At 42.4% G+C, this 21,034-nt stretch overlaps 1 protein-coding gene across 7 annotated transcripts in view; it reads right to left on the reverse strand.

Annotated features, from left to right (window-relative positions):
• Positions 1 to 21,034, reverse strand: part of tmem94 (transmembrane protein 94) — a 135,310-nt gene that overhangs the window by 79,298 nt on the left and 34,978 nt on the right. For 6 of the 7 annotated variants that reach the window (XM_060844332.1, XM_060844331.1, XM_060844333.1 and 3 more), the window contains exons 2-5: positions 15,716 to 15,835; positions 14,471 to 14,598; positions 6,534 to 6,670; positions 734 to 936 (exon numbers count right to left, since the gene is read on the reverse strand). In XM_060844332.1, coding sequence (XP_060700315.1) covers positions 734 to 936; positions 6,534 to 6,670; positions 14,471 to 14,598; positions 15,716 to 15,835 — 588 coding nt within the window. Of the gene's footprint in view, positions 1 to 733; positions 937 to 6,533; positions 6,671 to 14,470; positions 14,599 to 15,715; positions 15,836 to 21,034 lie in introns of those variants that run through there. The other variant, XM_060844335.1, reaches the window with a different exon arrangement.

The following is a 21,034-nucleotide window of genomic DNA, read 5'->3' on the forward strand; positions in this document are numbered from 1 at the left end:
ATACAATACCCAGATTAATGTTGGCAAAAGGAATTTGCACATATTTTGCACCTTTCCATGGAGGATGTCAACCTTTTCTGACCATTGGACGGAACGGTGGCTCAGTGGTTAGCTCTGCTGCCTCACAGCGCCAGGGTCCCACGTTCAAATCCAGCCTCGGGCAACTGTCTGTGTGGAGTTTGCACGTTCTCCTGTGACTGCATGGGTTTCCTCCGGGTGCTCCGGTTTCCTCCCACAGTCCAAAGATGTGGTCAGGTGAATTGGCCATGCTAAATTGCCCATAGTGTTAGGTACATTAGTCAGAGGGAAATAAGTCTGGGTGGGTTACTCTTCGGAGGGTCGGTGTGGACTGGTTGGGCCAAAGGGCCTGTTTCCGTACTGTAGGGAATCTAATCTAATTAGAGTCTACACGCCTAGCCGGAGAATCAAGTCTGACAACTCCTGCTCTCCATTCATTCAGCACCCTCTTCTCATGCTGTAAAACAAATGATATTCCATTTCCAACTCTGGCTTCTTGCATCCTCGTCCTGTTGAGTGCAAGTGAAAAGCTTTGACTTTAAGTCTCCTTCTAGCAATATTTCAGTTAAAATAAGACAAAAGACGACTATTTTTGCCTGGTATATTTCTGCCTCTTTCCTTTAATAGAAATATCACAGTTGTCACCGCTTAACAAAATTTTCAGTTCCACAGGGCATAGTTTCCAAGTTTAGTTAGAAGAAAAGAAAATGCTTACCTTAATTCCTCTTAAAGAAGCAAAAGACTCCTGGCCAGGTCTAAGGGCAATGATGTCACCTTCCACCAATAAGCAGACTGGAAGATTGATCAAATGTCCATCTCTGTAGGCCCAGTGGAGTGACCAGGATGGAGCAGAGGGCATAAAGAGATCTGGGTACAATGCATCCTCCCATCTCAGTTCCTCACAACTCAGAAGTGCTTCTACAAACATTAAACAAAGCAAATATCAACACTTACACAAAATCACTTTTTCACTATGTGCAAATTTAAAAACTGAATTAAGTTGCATACTTCAACAGGAGTATCTGGCAGAGTGAACCAATATGCTGAAGATGGACAAAGGAGATCCAGTAGATGTAGTGTACCTGGACTTTCAGAAAGCTTTTGATAAAGTCCCACATAGGAGGTTAGTGAGCAAAATTAGGGCGCATGGTATTGGGGGCAAAGTACTAACTTGGACTGGAAGTTGGTTGGCTGATAGGAAACAAAGAGTAGTGATAAACAGCTCCATTTGAGTACCGCAGGGATCAGTACCGGGACCGCAGCTTTTTACAATATATGTTAATGATATAGAAGATGGTATTAGTAATAACATTAGCACACTTGCTGATGATACTAAGCTGGGTGGCAGGGTGAAATGGGAGGAGAATGTTAGGAGATTACAGGGTGACCTGGACATATTAGGTGAGTGGCCTGATGCATGGCAGATGCAGTTTAATGTGGATAAATGTATAGTTACCCACTTTGGTGGCAAGAACAGGAAGGCAGATTACTACCTAAATGGAATCAATTTAGGTAAAGGGGCAGTACAAAGAGATCTAGGTGTTCTTGTTCACAAGTCAATGAAGGTAAGCATGCAGGTACAGCAGGTAGTGAAGAAGGCTAATAGCATGCTGGCCTTCATAACAAGAGGGATTGAGTATAGAAGCGAAGAGGTTCTTCTGCAGCTGTACAGGGCCCTGGTGAGACCATGCTGGAGTACTGTGTGCAGTTCTGGTCTCCAAATTTGAGGAAAGACATTCTGGCTATTGAGGGAGTGCAGCGCAGGTTCACGAGGTCAATTCCTGGAATGGCGGGATTACCTTATACTGAAAGACTGGAGCGACTGGGCTTGTATACCCTTGAGTTTAGAAGACTGAGAGGAGATCTGATTGACATATCAGATTATTAAAGGATTGGACACTCTGGAGGCAGGAAACATGTTTCCGCTGATGGGTGAGTGCCGAACCAGAGGACATAGCTTAAAAATACAGGGTAGACCATTTAGGACAGAAATGAGGAGAAACTTCTTCACCCAGAGAGTGGTGGCTGTGTGGAATGCTCTGCCCCAGAGGGCACTGGAGGCCCAGTCTCTGGATTCACTTAAAAGTTGGATAGAGCTCTCAAGGATTGTGGAATCAAGGGTTATGGAGATAAGGCAGGAACAGGATACTGATTAAGGATGATCAGCCATGAATGGTGGTGCAGACTCGAAGGGCAGAATGACCTACTCCTGCACCTATTGTCTATTGCTTCCATGACTTGGGCACTTGCTCAATGTATAACAGCTCTAACATCATCCAATTCTGATGTCAGATCATCAACCTGAAACAATAATGGTTCCCTCATCCTGGGTGCTCTTGACAAGTTGAGCGCTCTTCACATTTTCTGTATCGGTCACAGAATCTGGGTTTGAGCCACCTAAATGTAGCTACTAATGTATACAAGCACACTTGGCACAGACTCCCACTATACCACCTTAAGGAATGGTGTGAACAGTGAAGAAGTCTCCACTGACATTAAAGCAAAATGTGCCTTTCCAGGGTACTTTCCCAATACTGAATGTATCCATTGCAAAAAAATCCAGCACCTCCACTGTTACTAGAAATACAATTTTACAGCATAGAGTTCACTTTCTCTAACTCAGTTTTTGGTCTGGGCAGCAATATATACAAGGAGAAAGGGAGGACTGCAGATGCTGCAGATCAGAGTCGAAAAGTGTGGTGTTGGAAAATCACAGCAGGTCAGGCAGCATCCTAGGAGCAGGAGAATCGATGTTTTGAGCATAAGCTCTTCATTAGGAATGAGGGGGTGAACAAAGGGGGCTGAGAGAAATGGGAGGGCGTGGGATTCAGGGTGGGGGTGGTGGAGGTAGTTGGGAATGTGATAGGTAGATGGAGGTGGGGGGGGTGATGGTGATAGGTCGGAGAGGACGTTGGAATGGATAGGTGGGAAGGAAGATAGACAAATAGGACAGTCAAGAGGGCAGTGTTGAATTGGAAGGTTGGATCTGGGATAAGGTGGGAAGTGGGGAAATGAAGAAACTGGTGAAATCTACGTTGATCCCACGTGGTTGCTGCATCCCAAAGCAGAAGATGAGGGATTCTTCTTCCAGGCATCGGGTGGCTAGAGTTTGGTGGTGGAAGTGGCCCAGAACTTGCATGTCCCTGGAGGAGTGGGAGGGGGAGTTAAAGTGTTTGGTCACAGGTGGGGTTGCTTAGTGCAATGGTCCCACAAGATGGCACACTGTTTCCCCAATGTAGAGGAGACCACAGAGAGCAATGGATACAGTACATGACATGTTCGAAAGTACAGGTAAATCTCTGTCAGATGTGGAAGGACCTTTTGGGGCCTTGGACGGAGATGAGGAAGGGTGGAGGGGGGAGAGAGTGTGGGCGCAAGTTTTGCACTTCTTCCCGTGACAAGGGAAGGTGGTGGGTTGTTGGGGGCTGTGTACCTAACAAAGGAGTCCCTGAGGGAATGGTCTCTGCAGAGCACAGATAGGGTTTGGGAGGGAAATGTATCCCTGATGGTGGGGTCTGTTGACAGGTGGCAGAAATGCCGGAAGATGATTCGTTATATCCGGAGGTAAGTGAGGTGGAACTTGAGGACCAGGAGGGTTGTGTCCTTGATGCAATTGGAAGGGTGGGGTTCAAGGGTGGGCATGCGGGAAGTGGAAGAGACATACTGGAGGACATCGACGACCATGTGGGAGGGGAAATTGTGGTCCTTGGAGGCGGCGGCCATCTGGGTTGTTCCATGGTGGAATTGGTCCTCCTGGGAGTAGATGTGGTGGAAGATTTGAAGTAGATGTCCGTGTTGAGTCTGGTCATTGGCAACAGTTCATCTTCTGCAACTACACCAGCACCAACCCCACCTTTTCCTCAGCTATATCGACGACTGTATCAGCGCCATTTCATGTTCCCATAAGAAGTTTGAACAGCTCATCAACTTCATCACCTTCCACCCTGACCTCAAGTTCACCTGGACCATCCCTCTCCTTCCGGGACCTCTCCATCTCCATTTCCGGCAACAGACTCAACACAGACATCTACTTCAAATCCACCAACTCCCACAGCTAACTGGATGACACCTCCTCCCACCCTGCCTCCTGTAAAAACGCTATTCCTTACACACAATTCCTCTGCCTCCACTGTATGTGCTCCCAGGAGGACCAATTCCACTATAGAACATTCCAGATGGCTGCCTCCTTCTAGGCTAAATGCACTGAACAACCCCACTGTCCTGTGGCTGAACACTAACTCCTTCTCCACCGCCAAACTCCAGCCACCTGATGCCTGGAGGAAGAATCCCTCATCTTCTGCCTCAGGACCCTCCAGTCACACGAGATCAATGTGGATTTCACCAGTTTCCTCATTTCCCCTTTGGACCCTATCCCCGATCCAACTTTCCAACTCAGCACTGCCCTTTGAACGGTCTATCTTCATTCCTGCCTATCTGCTCCACTCTCCTTTCTGACCTATCACTATCGGCCCCTACCTCCATCTACCTATTGCATTCCTAACAACCTTTCCCCAGCCCCACCCCCCCCCCCATTTATTTCTCAGCCTCCTTGGGCCACCCCCCCATTCCTGATGAAGAGCTGGTGCTCGAAACGTCGGCTCTCTTGCTCCTTGGATGTTGCCTGATCGACTGTGCATTTGCAGTAATATATACAAGTGCATCACCTACACATACGAAACTCAGGAACAGCCATCTCTGTTAACTGAAGTTCCTGAAACATTTTTGACGTTGGGAATTTCAGGCCCATAGTGTAAGCAGAAAATGAAAGCTCCACTACAAAATAAAGAACTCAATTATCACCGCCACCCCTGCACTGCTTTCTAACATGTTAGCGCTGTATCTCAATGATGTTAGCTACGGAAATGCACACTCAGGATAAATGACTATTGTCTGAGGTTTGTGAAGGTTTGTAGCTCAGGTTGAGGTTTAGGGTGTAGGTTTGCTCGCTGGGCTGTAGGTTTGATATCCAGACGTTTCATTACCTGGCTAGGTAACATCATCAGTGGTGACCTCCAAGTGAAGCGAAGCTGTTGTCTCCTGCTTTCTATTTATATCTTTCTCCTGGATGGGGTTCCTGGGATTTGTGGTGATGTAATTTCCTGTTCGTTTTCTGAGTGGTTGATAGATAGCATCTAGATCTATGTGCTTGTTTATGGCACATTGTCTGATTTGGCTAATGTGATCTCCTTTGTTTATTTGGCTAATCATCATTGGTCTCTAATATATCAACAAGATGAATAGTATTTTCAGAGACCCTGAGTTTCATAGTGATGGTCAACACATTCAGGCCTATCCCTCTCATGATTTAGTGAACAAAACAATGTGCAACTGAACTATTCAAACAAGGTCATCTTGAGTCTGACTCAGTGTGTGACCAAATTCATTTGACTTCAATATTACATATGGGTGAAGTCCTATTGTGGTGATGGTATACAATTTTCAAAAACAAAATATGTTTCTTGTTGTACAAACTCCTCTTATTTTAGCCCAGATCCTTTCAAAGCAATATCAATCAACAAACAAACCACCCGCCGACTGACTGAACAGGAAACAGGTCATACACTTGCATTACATAAACCACTATGCAACAGGAAGCTTGAAATTTAAAATATGATTGTGATCTCCAGCAGCAGGCTCATCTGAGCTTTACTTAGCTGAGTCCTTCAGGTTACAAATGAAACGCCAATGCCACTGCTGGTGCTGCTGAACAGAAATCTAATTTTATGAATTAAATTCACACAAAGCATGCTCTCTCGGCTCAGCTACAGATGGAGTAGAAATTAGCAGCTTAGGGAGGAATTTAAGATTACAAAATTATAGGTAAATCACATTCAAATTAACAAACGCAAAATCAAACAGTAAGATGTGAAACGGCTGGCAGAAGCTACTTGTTGTGGGGCTTTATAAGCCAAAGACTTGTATAGCACTTCTGGCCAACACCCACCGTGTAAGCAAGACAGCATCTACTAATCAGACCAGAAAACTGGTCATAGGAGATGAACAAAACTTCTGACAGTTTAAAATCAAGATTTTCAGTTTGTTCAGGTTCCATTATCTGTGACCAGAATACTAGAAATACTTCAAATACTAGAACATTCTAATAAGAAAAGGGAACAGTAAAAATAACCAGATTAGGCAGAATCTGCAGGTAGAGAAACAAGATTAATGTTTCAGGTTTATAATGTTTTATCAGAACTCCATAGAAACTGTTAGAGATAAACAGCTATTAAGCATGTTGCAGTCATATACACCTGCTTTTTCCTGGTTTATGTCCAATGTTTGAGTTCTGATGAAACACACTCAGATGAAATCTTAACTCTGCTTCTCTCTCCACAGAGGGTCTCAGATCTGCTGAGTGATTTTAGCCTTTACTGTTTAAATTCTGGTATCTATGAGATAATCACAGTCTCCACCATTTCTCATTAGTTTATGTATTCACTCGAGCTGAACTAACAAATCTGTCTTAATCTGTCACAAACCTTCCCAAATCCAACATGTGTTTCATGTATATTCACCATTCAGTTTATTGATGATTGCTTGTAGTCTGGCTACAACTTCACCTCTTTTCAGTCTTCCTTGTCTCCCAATCACGTATAGGTTGAGGAAAAGGAGTAGGAACAACACTGCAGCATTCAGTACTGCGGTGCCCTGGCTATCAGAGAAGAGAGAAGGAAGCACAAGAATTACCTGCCTGCAGTCAATAAGCAATCTTATAAGTTGTATTGTTCTCATTCTGTGGAAAGTTCTGAAGTGTCTCAAAGAAACCACAGAAATTGTTTATTAAGATTTATGTATTCAATGTGGGTCACTTGCGTTTACTGAGACCAATAGAGGAATGTGATAATACATGCTCAATATACAGACAGCATAACTGTAAGAGGCAAATTCAATAACATTTTAATCAAAAGCCACAGACCAAAGCAGTAACTTCCTAAAGGTCACTACCATGGGTTTGTTATGTGTGCGTCTTGCTCCTTTTCTATATTTAAAGCATTTATTAAATACTCTGCAGCATTCAAAGCTAGCGGGTTGTGAATTATAACCATTATAAAGTAAGTAGGGGGCCGTTTCAGGATTGTAAATTCGGGAGAAAGTGTGTCATACCTCACCATAGGTGGGCCTGGTACCATGCTATGAGTGCTGCGTAAGATAGAGAATGAAAATGTGGATCTCTAATTACCTTTGTTTCAGCTCTGATTTCTACACAAGAGGAAATGTATCTTTCCCTTATGCCCATAAAGATAACTCATATGGAAATTTATTTTGGTACATTGTGCAAACATTTAAAAATTACTTAAGTAAGTAAAAACAAATAAAATAATCATTGAAATCTAATTTTCTTTAAGATATATTAAAACCATACCAATGCAACTGGAATAAGTCATTAGTGAGTACATATTCCCATCCATACATCAGCTCCTGTTCTTATAGATAAAAGGCACAACTTGAGCCCAGGAAGCAAATTTTCCGACAACATAGGGATCATATGTTCTTTCTGAAATGCCTTCGACAGTAATACTGAAACAAGGGATATTTTCATTGTTTACACCATCTTTTACTTCCATCAAAATCCTTCAAGAGCAGATTTCATCAAGTACAAGAGTTTTCTGATTGTTCGATCTACTTAAAAAGATTTTCATTTTCTGAGCTATATAATTGTTTATGTCCCTTGGCCACTCAAGTACGTCAGTCCCTAGAATCCGTCTCTCATCCACTTCACCTTGATATTTGTGGTTATTAACTATTTTAATGTCACATCAATCTTGAGTTTAGAGATAGAGGTTTAATTATCTGGATCACGTTGAAATAAGTAGGGAAGATGTGTTGGGTAGGCTAGAGGTTATTAAGGTGGACAAATCCCCAGGACCGGATGGGATCTATCCCAGGTTGCTGAGGGAGGAGAGAGAGAAAAAATAGCTGCTGCCCTGACAGATGTCTCTGTGGCATCCTTAAATACAGGTGAGATGCCGGAGGACTGGAAGGTTGCTCATGTTGCCCCCCCTGTACAAGAAGGGTAGTAGGGATATCCTGGTAACTGCAGACCAGTGAGCCTGACGTCGGTGGTGGGGAAGTTGCTGGAGAGGGTACTGAGAGATAGGATCTATTTATATTTAGAAAAGAATGAGCTTATCAGTGATAGGCAACATGGTTTTGTGCAGGGGAGATCGTGCCTTACCAACTTAATAAAGTTCTTCGAGAAAGTGACCAAGTTGATAGATGAAGGAACGGCTGTTGATGTCATATACATGGACTTTAGTAAGGCATTTGATAAGGCTCCGCATGGTAGACTAATGGAGAAAGTGAAGTCACATGGTGTGCAGGGTGTTCTAGCTCGGTGGATAAAGACCCTGGTTGAATAACAGGAGACAGAGAGTAGTAGTTGAAGGGAGTTTCTCGAAATGGAGAAAGGTGACCAATGGTGTTCCAGAGGGGTCAGTATTGGGGCCACTGTTGTTTGTAATATACATAAATGATCTAGAAGAGGACACTGTTGGTATGATCAGCGAGTTTGCAGATGGAGTAGCAGAAAGCATAAGGGACTGTCAGAGAATACAGGAGGATATAGATAGACTGGAGAGTTGGGCGGAAAAGTGGCAGATGGCTTTCAATCCAGACAAATGTGAGATGATGCATTTAGGCAAGTCTAATTCTAGAGCGAATTATACAATAAATGGAAGAGCCTTGGGAAAAGTGGCTGGGTAGAGAGATCTGGGAGTGCAGGTCCATTGTATGCTGAAGGTTGCTGCACAGGTGGATTGAGTGGTCAAGAAGGCATATAGTATGTTTGCCGTCAATGGACGGGGTATTGAGTTTAAGAGCTGGCAAGTCAAGTTAAAATGGTACACGACATTGGTTCGGCTGCATTTAGAATACTGTGTAAAGTTCTGGTCACCACATTACCAAAAGGACGTGGCTGCTTTGGAGAGGGTGCAGAGAAGGTTTGCGAGGATGTTGCCTGGTATGGAAGGTGCTAGCTATGAAGAGAGGGTGAGTAGGTTAGGTTTATTTTCACTAGAAAAAAGGAGATTGAGGGGGGACCTGATTGTGGTTTACAAAATCATGAAGGGTATAGACAGGGTGGATAGAGACAAGCTTTTTCCCAGGGTGAAGGATTCAATAACAAAAGGTCACGCTCTCAAGGTGAGAGGTGGAAAGTTTAAGGGGGATACATGCGGTAAGTACTTTGCACAGAGGGTGGTAAGTACCTGGAACGCATTGCCAGCAGAGGTGGTAGAGGCAGGCACGGTAGATTCATTTCAGATGCGTCTGGACAGATGCATGAGTAGGTGGAGAACAGAGGGATACAGATGCTTAGGAATTGTCCACAGAGGTGGTTGGGGCCGGGTCTGGAGGGGGGAGGGGGTTGTTGAATGGGGTTGGGGGTGGGGGCGGGGGGGGGCAGGTGGGAGTGGAGGCAGTTGGGAGTGGGTGGGGGGACGGTGTTGGATGGGGTTGGGGGCGACAGGTTTGGGAGGGCAGGTGAGGGGGGAGGCGATGTTGGATGGGGTTGGGGTGGGTGGGGGGAGCAGACAGTGTTGTGGCGAATGGTAAGTACTTTGCACAGAGTACTTACTACCGCAGTTACTCTGCACCCGCTCCGGGGTGGGAGCAGAGGGAGTTGAAGGCAGGCAGGGAGGTGGTGTTGAATGGGGTTGGGGATGGGGTCTTGCGTGTAGTGTGCTTTTGCCTAGTCTCCTGAACAGGGAGCAGACTTCACAGAAAACTCCAAGCCCCAGAGGAAATCAATTAATCGAATAATCAATTATCCGAACAAAATAGTGCCCGTCCATCTTGTTCGGATAATCATGGTTCCTCTGTATATAGCGACTGATGCTGATGGCAGTGTGGAAGATCTAGCTGGTATAATGGTCTCTTTAATAACACAACAAGAGGGATATATTGGTGTCAGGTCACATCTTTGGAGCAGATGACGTGAAGCAAGTAGGCTCTGGTGGAATGGATAAATACATAGTAAGACTGCTGGCTAGAGTTTAACGTGATATTACATGGTCTACAACAGATGCATATTCCTCCAAGATACAACAACCAATCAGGAAGGGTGAACCAACCATGTGCAACAAAAGGTGTCAAACATTGTGTTAGATTAAAGGAAGTGGTTTACAAAGATCTCATAAAAAGTGATAAACCCAAGGGTTGGGAGCAAATGAAATCCAGCAAAGACATCCAAGAGACTGGCAAAGAAATGCAAATCAGGATGTGAGTGCAAGCTAGAAAGAAACAAAAGCAGACTAAAGGGCCTTTCAGGTGAAAGTAAAGGGAAAGATTAGCAAAGACGAATCTGGGTCCTTTACAGGTCAAGACTGATGAATGTGCAAAGGTGGAGAGGAAAATAGCTGAACTAGACAACTACTTTGTCTCCTAGAAAGTTACAGGACACTACCACACCCTACTGCCATCCAACCAAATACTAGGCAACATGGCACTTGTGAAAATAAGGAATTGAAATAAATTAATTACACCGTAATAGTTGAAAAACCAACTAGTTTGAAGTTTGATAAGTTTCCTGGAACAAACGACTTACATTAAGTAAATATAATCCTCCTATTTAAAGGAGGGATTGGGAAAAAGAATAGAAAAGTATAGATTAGTTTTGGGGTCAGTAGTTGGGAAAATATTTATAAATAGGCAATCACATGACCCAAATTATCGTCCAATAGTGCTCTAAAAGCTTGTGATTTCAAAGAAAACAATTGGACTAGGACCTTGTGCTGTGAGATTTCTGACTTTGTCCACCCCAGTCTAACACCGGCACCGTCACATCATTACATGATTGTAATACGATAACTGGACACTTAAAAAATAATGATCTGACTGGACAGCCAACATGGATTGGTGAAAGGGGAATTGTGTTTAACAAAACTGTTGAAAGTTTTGTTTTGAAAACGACTATGAAAGTTCAACAAAGAATCAGTGGATCAGTGAAGTTGGATTTCCAGAAGGTCGTTGACAAGCTCCCACTTTGGATGTTAGTTAGAGCATACTATAAGACCATAAGGCTTAGCAGCACAAGTAGGCTATTTGACCCATCGAATCTGCTCCACCATTCAATGTGATCAGGGCAGCTCTAATAACCCTCAACTCCATTTTCCTGCTTTAGTCCCCTAACCTTCAATTTTCATATGGTTAGAAATCTGAATCTCAACCTTGAATAAACTTAACCACCCTGTCTCAACAGTCCTCTGTAGTAAAGAATCCCACAGATTCATCACTCTCCGAGAAAACATTCCTCAACTGTTCTAAAAATGTGGCTCCTTAATCGGAGATTATGCCCTCTGGTCCTAGGCATTCTCACAAGGGAAACAACCTCTCCCAGTCAAGTCCCCCTAAGAATCTTGTACGCTTTCAAAAGGTCTCCTTTCATTGTTCTAAACCCAATGAATATAGGCCCAGCCTATTCAATCTCTCCTCATAAAAATAATCCCTCCCAGCACAGGATTAACCTAGTAAACTTTCTTTACACTGCTTTCAATGCCAGAACATCTTTCCTCAGATAAGGGGACAAAAACTGCTCAGTGCTTCAGCTGTGGTCTAACTAGTGCCTTATATAGTTTTAAAAAGTACTCCCTATCTTTATACTCCATCCCTTTTGAAATAAAGGTCAACATTCCATTTGCCTTCCCTATTATCCAATGAATGTGGGTGTTAGCTTTTTGCAATTCACGCACTAAGACTGCCAAATCCCTATGTTGCAGATTTCTGCAGTTTTTGTGTAACATTCAGTTTTTCTTCCCTTCCTGCTAAAGGGCTTAACCTCACACTTCTAACATTAGAGGCAGCATAATGACTCAGTGGTCAGCACTGCTGCCTCACAGCGTCAGGGACCCAGGTTCAATTCAAGCCTCTGGCGACTATCTGTGTAGAATTTGCACATTACCCCCGTGTCTGCGTGGGTTTCCTCCGGGTGCTCCAGTTTCCTCCCACAGTCCAAAAATGTGCAGGTTAGGTGAATTGGTCATGCTAAATTGCCTATAGTGCCAGGGACTGTAGAACAGTACAGGCCCTTCAGCCCACGATGCTGTGCCAAACATTTATCATAATCTAAGATCAATCTAACCTATACACCCATAGATGTGTAGGCATTAGTCAGGGGGCACGTAGGAGAATATTTCTGGGTGGAATACTCTTCAGAATATCGGTGTGGATTTGCTGGGTCAAATGGACTGTTCCGACACTGTTGGGATTCTATGATTATATTCCATCTGCCAAATTTGTGCCCACTCATTTAACGTGTCTATATCCTTGTGTTATTGTCACCACTTTCCTTCACACCTGCTTTTGTGTCAACTGCAAAGTTTACTATTGCCCATTCATTCCGTCATTCATTAATGCACATTGTAAATAATTGTTGGCCCAGCACTGCCAACTCCGGACTCCACCAATTACATGTTGCCAACCGGAAAATGGCCACCTCATCGCAACTATGTCATTTATTAGTTAGCTAACCCTCTATCCATGTTAATTTACTATCCTCAAAACCACGAACGGTTAAGTTATTAAATAGCCTTGTATACAGTACCTTAGCAAGTGTCTTTTAGAAATCCAAATGTATTATACCTACTGACTCCCTTTGATCTACATGAAAGAACTGCAATAAATTTGTCAGGCATCATTTCCCTTGCATGGTCATGTTGATTCTGCGTATGCATTTCTAACTCCTGATATGACATCTTTAATATTTTTCCTGAGACAGATGTAAGCTTACTGTCCTACAATTATCTGTTTTTTGTCTCCCTCCCTTTCTGAAGAAGGATGTTACCATTGGTATTTTTCTAATTCAATGGGACTTGTACAGAATCTGAAGATTCTTGGAACATGATTACGAGCACATCCAGTGTCTCTGCAGCTATTTCCTCTAAAATCCTTGGATGCAATCCACCACGTCAAGGCAGCTTATTAGCGTTTAGCCCCACAAGCTTACCTAGTCCTTTTTCTCTGGTGATTATTGTATTTATTTCCTGCTCTCTTTTGTCCTCTCGATTAAGTATTTTTGGAATGCTATTAATGGACTCTACCGTTAAAACTAATACAACATACTTGTTCAACGGTTCTGCCATTTCTTGTCTCCCCATCGTTTCCCCAGCCTCGTTCTCCAACGGGCCTATGTTCGCTCTTTCTTTTGATATTTATAGATGCTAGTTTGTCCTCTGTTTATTTTCCACCATATTTTGATTTGCAAGCCTGTACTTCCCCCTCCAAAATCCTCCCTCCAATTAGTTTTAAACACATTCTACAGCCCGAGTTATTTGATTGACTGGGATGGCCCCAGCATGACTCAAGTGAAGCCTTCTGACTAAACAGCTCCTTTCTACCCCAGTTTTGGTACCAATGCCCCACAAACTAAAATCCATCGTTCCCATGCACTTAACTTTGTCATTTTATTCATACCAAGCCAATGGCTCAGGTAGCAATTCTGAGATTATCACTTTGGAGATTCTGCATTTCAGTTTCCCTTTTAGCTGTTCAAAATCTTTCAGCAGTACCCCTCTTTCCAGTCCTATGAATGGTCATACTACCAACGAGGACAAGAACTGGATTCCTCCCCTCCTGCTCCTAATTTAAGAAGTGCAACACCTTTCTGGAGTAGTGTCCAGGTAACTTTTCCCCTCCCTGATGTGGAGCAACGTTTACAGCTCAGACTCCAAATTCTCAACTCAGATCTGGAGTTGCTTGAGCTGCAAACACTTACTACAGATATCAATCACACTGGAGTCCAGCGGCTTTTAAAATCACTCCAGTGCACTTGTTTTTGTGATTTATTACATTACTTCCTTTTTATAGCTCATTACATATTGATTGTATACCTGACATTTTTGTTTTTTAAAAAAAAATTGGAGACTTGAACAAACTGAAGACCTTAAAGTTTACTTTAAATACCAGAATATTCACCAATCAGCTACAGCAAAAATCCACAAATACCTCCTTCCTTCCTGCACTGAACTCACAATACTTAATGTACGCACTCTAAGTACCCATAGATTGGCTACTTATATGTTTCCAATAGAGGGCATAGCTCACTCAGTTAATGATGATCCAGTTTCAACCAGTTCTTAATTAAACTGCCCTTACAATGCACATCTTGAAAGTAAGCCTGGTCAAAGCTTACAACCACACAATTTAAAACTGACGATTTCGTGTTAAACAATCTACAAATTACAATCTAAGTTGTGATGGGATTTGAGGCTTGTCCTCATTTCCCTGAAAACCGGTCGAATGTCAGGGTTTGGGGCCTGGCTTTGCCACTCCTCTCCCAAGCTGTTGCTCTGTATACAGCTGTTAATGTGAATTGTTTTGTAAACTATGCATTGTTTAATAAAATAATACAATCGAAATTAAGTTTGTGTCAATTGAAGATTTAAACACTTCTTACCCACCAAATGCATTCACTACATTTTGTCTAGCTTAGTAGCTTTATACACAAGACTTTTCTTACCTTCCATTTGGTTCACTTTCAAAGCAACACAGCAGCAAAATGGCAGCCAACAGCATAAGAGCTGCTCCAGGCCAGTGGAAGCTGGAGGATCGGTTACTCAGGTTAAGGAAACCCTTAAACCATACATCCTACAATAAGATCAGTGTGGTCAGATAGGAACTGATAACACACAGAGAAACATCACACAATAAACCCCAACATAATAGATTCACACATGGCACCACTTACTGTGAGACACAAGCTTAGTTTCCACAGTTGATCCTTACAATCACCTGTGGCACTGGCAATTAGAGAATAAAAGATTTGCCAAACGAGAAGATAATGGACAGAAAATTATAAAACAGAAACCTATTTACCCTGACGAATAATTTACAAGTCTTCCATTACTTTATCTGTGAATTATCAGGCAAAGATCTGAAATGAGGGGCTCAAGAGTTTTTTGTGAATGTCCTTTGAATGGAGGCTGGACTGATGCATGGCTTCAAATCATTTCAAAGTATCTAAAGAAATATGACACTTAATTCGAGCTGAGCAGTGAAACTATCACAATCCCAATTTGTGTGGAGGACACAATTGTGTCCTTCACAACCACCTGCTGAAGGAGCAGCGCTCCGAAAGCTCGTGTGCTTCCAATTAAACCTGTTGGACTATAACCTGGTGTTGTGTGATTTTTAACTTATCACAATCCCCGAGGTCACGGCTGCAGTGTAACCCAGGAAAACATTGCCAGATCATTGCCCAGGCCCTTCAAACTGCTTTCACCATTGAGCACAGATTTTATAGTCTGTTAAACTTCCTTTGAAAATAAGAGCAGGGAAATGGAGTAGGCAAGGACATCACAGTTTCAAACAGGTTGTTTTAAGATGTTCCTTTAAACCCGAGAAGTAGGGGAGATTTAGAAAGATAATTCCAGAGTTTAGGGTTTAAACTGAAGACTCAGCCACCTATGGTGGGATGAAGGAAACTGCAGATGAACAAGGTAGCCAGAGCTGGAGGCATATTGAGTTCTCAAAGGATGTCTAGCTTGGAGTGAAGGGTTACAAAAATTGAGAGCTGTGAGGCCATGGATGCATTTGAACACAAGAATGAGAATTTTAAACATTGGGCTTGGTAAACATGGAACCAATGCTGATTAGCAAACAATAAAAATTAGGATACAGACAATATGATTTTGAAGGAGCTCAAGTTTATAAAAGACCAGTTAGAACAACAGCGAAGCATGGCTTGAATTTATTATGTCCCTACCTTCCAAGAGCCCTTCTTTCTCTGCTGCTTCTGGTGCTCTTCCAGGATTACTGTGAGCTGGTTATGCAGTACTGTCAGAGCCTGTCTGGTGGAAAGGCCCAAGCTAGCGACCATTTCATCCTGTGGATGAATCACAACAGTATAACTTAGCTGATACCTCGAATATTCCCACGGGTGGGGAATTTATAATAGATTGGAAGACCACACAAACTGACTGTGACTGTGTTGGCAACACTGTCACCACTATGTTTTAAGGAAGAAATAATTTAAAAAAGTGATTTTCTTTTCATATTTCAACAGTGAACAAAACTGCAAGTTAATTTAAATCATATTCTGTTAAACCTGGGGACTGGCTGGAGAGACCATTGTGTCGCAAAAGAGAGATCAATCAGTGACTATCTCTGTCACTGTTAATTGCGATTCTGAGGAGATAATTAAGAGTATTCCACCAAAGATAATGTTTCACGTATCTCTGCACCTGCTGCATCTTGATACAGAAAAGAGTTTACACCCTTTTTTTGAGGTTTATTCAACACTTGCCATTTTCCTGCCATTGCAGTCCCTTGAGTGGGTTTTCCCATGCATTCAGTGGCATTGCTGTGAATGCGAATGTAGGAAGGGAATAATATGTTGCTGTGCCTCACCAAGAAACTCCTCAGCAATAGCTGGGGGGGGCAGAGGAGGGCAGCAGTAATGGGAGAACTTCAATCTGAGGTGACAGGCATCCAAGAGGTAATCAAGTCATCCCCAAAGGAAACAGACTGGTACTATATCACCATCATCCTAGGACAGAGTAAACTGCTTGTGAACTTAGCTCAGCAAGCAGAAGTAAAAATGAAGTAGTGGGAGAGCCCTATAACAAAAACCCACATTAGAACAGAATCATTTTCTGTATATATTGCAAAAGTGGTTGTTGATTGAGTGGGACCACCAACTGATTCTTAGGCACAATTCCTAGGCAGCTTAGCAGCTTCAAGCCCTAGATAAGCGGATGTAATTAAAAAGGGCAGTGATCATTTGAGCAGATTTTTCCATGATCTCACACCAAGTCCCTTTTCTAAGTGGGACAAGCAGATTAGTGGACTATCCCTGCATGAGGATACCGCCACATCACAGATTATCCATGTGCTTAGAACTGGCATAATTTCCTCCAAGTACCTTTTCTTTCTGTGGCTGGTATTCTGACTTTACCTAATACTGTACCATTTATTGAGCAGAATGGCCACAGAGCAAATATCATGACCAACTAAGACTGGACTTCAGGGTACTGCTAACATTTAGCTTAGCACTGCTCTCTACTTCATGCATATATGGTGAAACATAAATATGCTGCATCATTCTACCTCAAACAATTGAGTCAATGGTTTTAATTTTGAGACAAACGTAGAGAATGTTGGAGAAACGCAGCAGGTCTGGCAGCTTCAGTGGAGTGAGAAATAGAATTAACATTTCAGGTCTGCATGACCTGCCTTGAGAAGCATGAATTCTGCTTCTCCCTCCACAGAAGCCCCCAAACATGCTGAGTTTTTCCAGTATCCACAATATTTTGGCTTTAAGTTGTGGCTTTACATGCTTATAATTCTTTAGTGCATTTGCCTGTTCCGAGATCACAGTGTGATCAAAGAGACAGCACCCTTCAGAGTTCTGTTAAAAATACACTTGCACCAGCTGCCAGTCAAGCTGTGACCATCATCATTCCACAAATAAATGAAAAAAAGTTGAGCTGAGCAAAATCAGCTTTCAAATCCCTTAACACAGATTAAAAATCAATGAAACACACATTAAAAATTAATTTTCCATCTTACATTCACAGCAGGCAACCCATCTTCATTTTAAATTGAATTTTAATCAGATACTGTTTAAGGATATTATTCCAAGTAATCTTTGGGAAGCATTTGAAGATGTCAAAATGTACCATAAAACATTATTGCTTCTGTATTATGTACATTACTCTCAAATATCTTTCAGATTTTAAATTCCTCAATTTGATTTGCTTTCAATTTCTTTTGGATCCATAGCAATCATGACTAAACATCAAGTGTCACAATGACAAACAAAATGCTTCCCCTCATTGTATATGATTGTCTCAATTATTCAAACCATTTCAAATACTATGCATTGTTTAGAGGTTCATGAATGATCTTGCAGATAAACAGAGCAGCAATTCTACCTGAGATCCAAAGCTGAAAGGAGATGATTGACTACTTCATGTGTCTTTTTGGTAATAGTGATTGAGGCAGGAACATGATCAAGATATCACAAGGACTCCTAACACTTACAGTAACATTGAGGAATCCTTAATACCATCCAACCAACTGGAATGAGAAGGTAAATTCTGGCTTTGGGTCCTGATTTAATGACAGATCAATAGAACGTAAACAGCACAGTACAGGCCCTTCAACCCTCGATGATGCGCCATCCTGGGGAGCCAACCTGAAACCTACCAATCCTACACTATTTCATTTTCAACCATGTTTACCCAATGACCATTTAATTGCCCTTAAAGTTGGCAAGTCCACTACTATTGCAGGCAGTGCATTCCATACCCCTACTTCTCTGAGTAAAGAAACTACCTCTGACGTCTGTCCTATATCTATCACCCCTCAATTTAAAGCTGTCTAGCCATCACCATCTGAGAAAAAAGGCTCTCCCTATCTAACCCTCTGATTGTCTTATATGTCTCAATCAAGTCACCTCTCAACCTACGTCTTTCTAACAAAAACAGCCTCAAGCCCCTCAGCCTTTCCTCATAAGACCTTCCCTCCATACCAGACAACGTCCTGGTAAACCTCCTCTGAACCCTTTCCAAAGCTTCCACATCCTTCATATAATGCAGTGACCAGAACTGCACGCAATACTCCATGTGTGGCTGCACCAGCATTTTGTACACCTGCAGCATAAGCTCCTGGTTCCAAAACTCCATTCCTCCACCAATTAAAGCTAACACACTGTATGCCTTCTTGACAACCCTATCAACCTGGGTGGCAACTTTCATGGATCTATGTACTTGGACACCAAGATCTATCTGCTCATCTACACTATCAAGAATCTTATCATTAGCTCAGTATTCTGCATTCTTATTGCTCCTTCCAAAGTGAATCACTTCATACTTTACTGCATTAAACTCTATTTGCCACCTCTCAGCCCAGCTCTGCAGCTCATCTATATCCCTCTGTAACCTGCAACAACCTTCAGCACTATCAACAATTCCCCTGACCTCAGTGTCACCCGCAAATTTACTAACCTATCCTTCTACGCCCTCATCTAGGTTATAAATGAAAATGACAAAACAGCCCAAAACAGATCCTTGCGGTACTCCACTAGTAACTGAACTCAAGAATGAACATTTCCTGTCAATCACCACCCTCTGTCTTCTTCTTCTGAGCCAAATGGCTAAGTCACCCTCAATCCCATGCCTCCATATTTTGTACAACAGTCTACTGTGGGGAACCTTATCAAACGCTTTACTGAAATCCATATACACCACATCAACCTCTTTACCCATATACTAAGGTACACCCTCTAGTGTTCCTGCTTAATTTAAACCAACAACACAGAAAAGATTTATACTGTGCAGTAATCTTTGAAAATTGGAGAAGCCAAGAACTATTTAAAGTAAAAATTAACAACTTTATTTCTTAAAAGTATAACAGAGAATAATTAACTAACAATGACTTACAACTCCTTCCTCTAACCTATCTTTTACCTTCCCCGTCTACAATACTAGTCCGATAAAACCCCCGATTAAGGTTGACCAAAAAAATCAAGTTTTCAAAATCAGCCAAAAGTCAAATCTTCTCTTCCTCAGTCTTCCTTTCTTGTTAGGGATTTCTGTTTCATGGGATACTGGTTGATAATAGGTACCTTTAAGAGTGCTATTTTTCGGGCAATCTCTACATGCTGGTGGTGTGGCAGTTCTCTGCCAACTGCTCGATTTTCCCCGGGTCTTATACTCTAAAGCATCAGATTGTTTCACTGGTTTTTAATATTGTCAATATACTAAATTCAAACTTGATTGGAGGTTTTTTTTTGGGGTATAATTTAAACTGATTGGCAAAATTCAATTTTTTTTTGTCTCCAGGCAACCAGCTACACTAACTACTGGACTACATGCAACATTATACCTTGATGAGAACACTTGGTGCTGTCAGGAAGTTCTGTTAACCTTTAACTTTCTTCGAGGTACAATACACCCACGTCTTCATAACACGAGTTATGCATTCAACTCTCAACAGACCAACATGTTGCGAACCTTAATCTTCCTCATCCAGAGAGGTGAGCACTATCAACTGAATCAAGCTGACTCAATCATCATTGTATACCATTAATGTGAATAGATTTTACACTAGGAGTTTAAATGAGATTGCATCATTCATAATGCTCTAAATTGCCCATCAATAGATTTCCAGGACACAGAACCCAATAACAATACACATTGTTAGCACACAGAGTGCCCAGTCTTTGCCAGTGCTGGTTTAATGTGGGTTCTCACTCCTGGTGCATATTTGAAAGATGTTCACAAAGCTTGGAACAGCAATGATTCTGAACTTACAAAATGTGAAGCAGGAACATTGCGCACTTAATGTCATAATTGATTTTTTAATTAAGGATCATCATATCTTGAAAGGTTTTTATAATCTAATTTCACCAAGTTTCTGCACTGTGACACTAATGTTGCAACGAAATACAACAGAGGAGACAACAGAGACCTGCTCAAACAGACAGATTCATGCTGTTTGGACCGCATCAGTTTTATGCTAAAAGAATTAGGACAGAACTAAAGTCCAATTAAATTTAACACCATACCAGTATACCTGTCAGCAGTCATCAAAACAAAAATGCTCCATATCCAAACCAGGCAGTTTAGTCAACTAGACTCAAAATGTTAGATTGCTCTCTCTCCACGAATGCTGCCTGACCTACTGTAATCTCCTACACTAAGGGGGTTGTGGATGGTCTGGGAGATGATGGTTTGGTGATGGGAGGGGAAGTTGTAATCAAGGGAGCACTAGGAGGAGATGTCTGCGAGTTGTGGATCAACCCTGGGGATCACCCATCCACAGCCTCATTGTCAGGAACCCCACACCACCCAATTCTACCTCCTTCCCAAGATTCACAAACCTGACTTCCACGTTCAACCCATTGTCTCAGCCTGCGCTTGTCCCACCGAACTCATCTCCTCCTACCTTGGCACCGTCTTGTCCCCCTCAGTCCAGGAACTCCCCACCTACTTTCGTGACACCACCCATTCCTTTCACCTCCCTCCAAGATTTTCGTTTCTCCGGACCCCAATGCCTCATCTTCACCGTGGACATCCAG

This window comes from Hemiscyllium ocellatum, chromosome 25, assembly GCF_020745735.1.
Source record: "Hemiscyllium ocellatum isolate sHemOce1 chromosome 25, sHemOce1.pat.X.cur, whole genome shotgun sequence".
In the NCBI taxonomy this organism is placed as follows: domain Eukaryota; kingdom Metazoa; phylum Chordata; class Chondrichthyes; order Orectolobiformes; family Hemiscylliidae; genus Hemiscyllium; species Hemiscyllium ocellatum.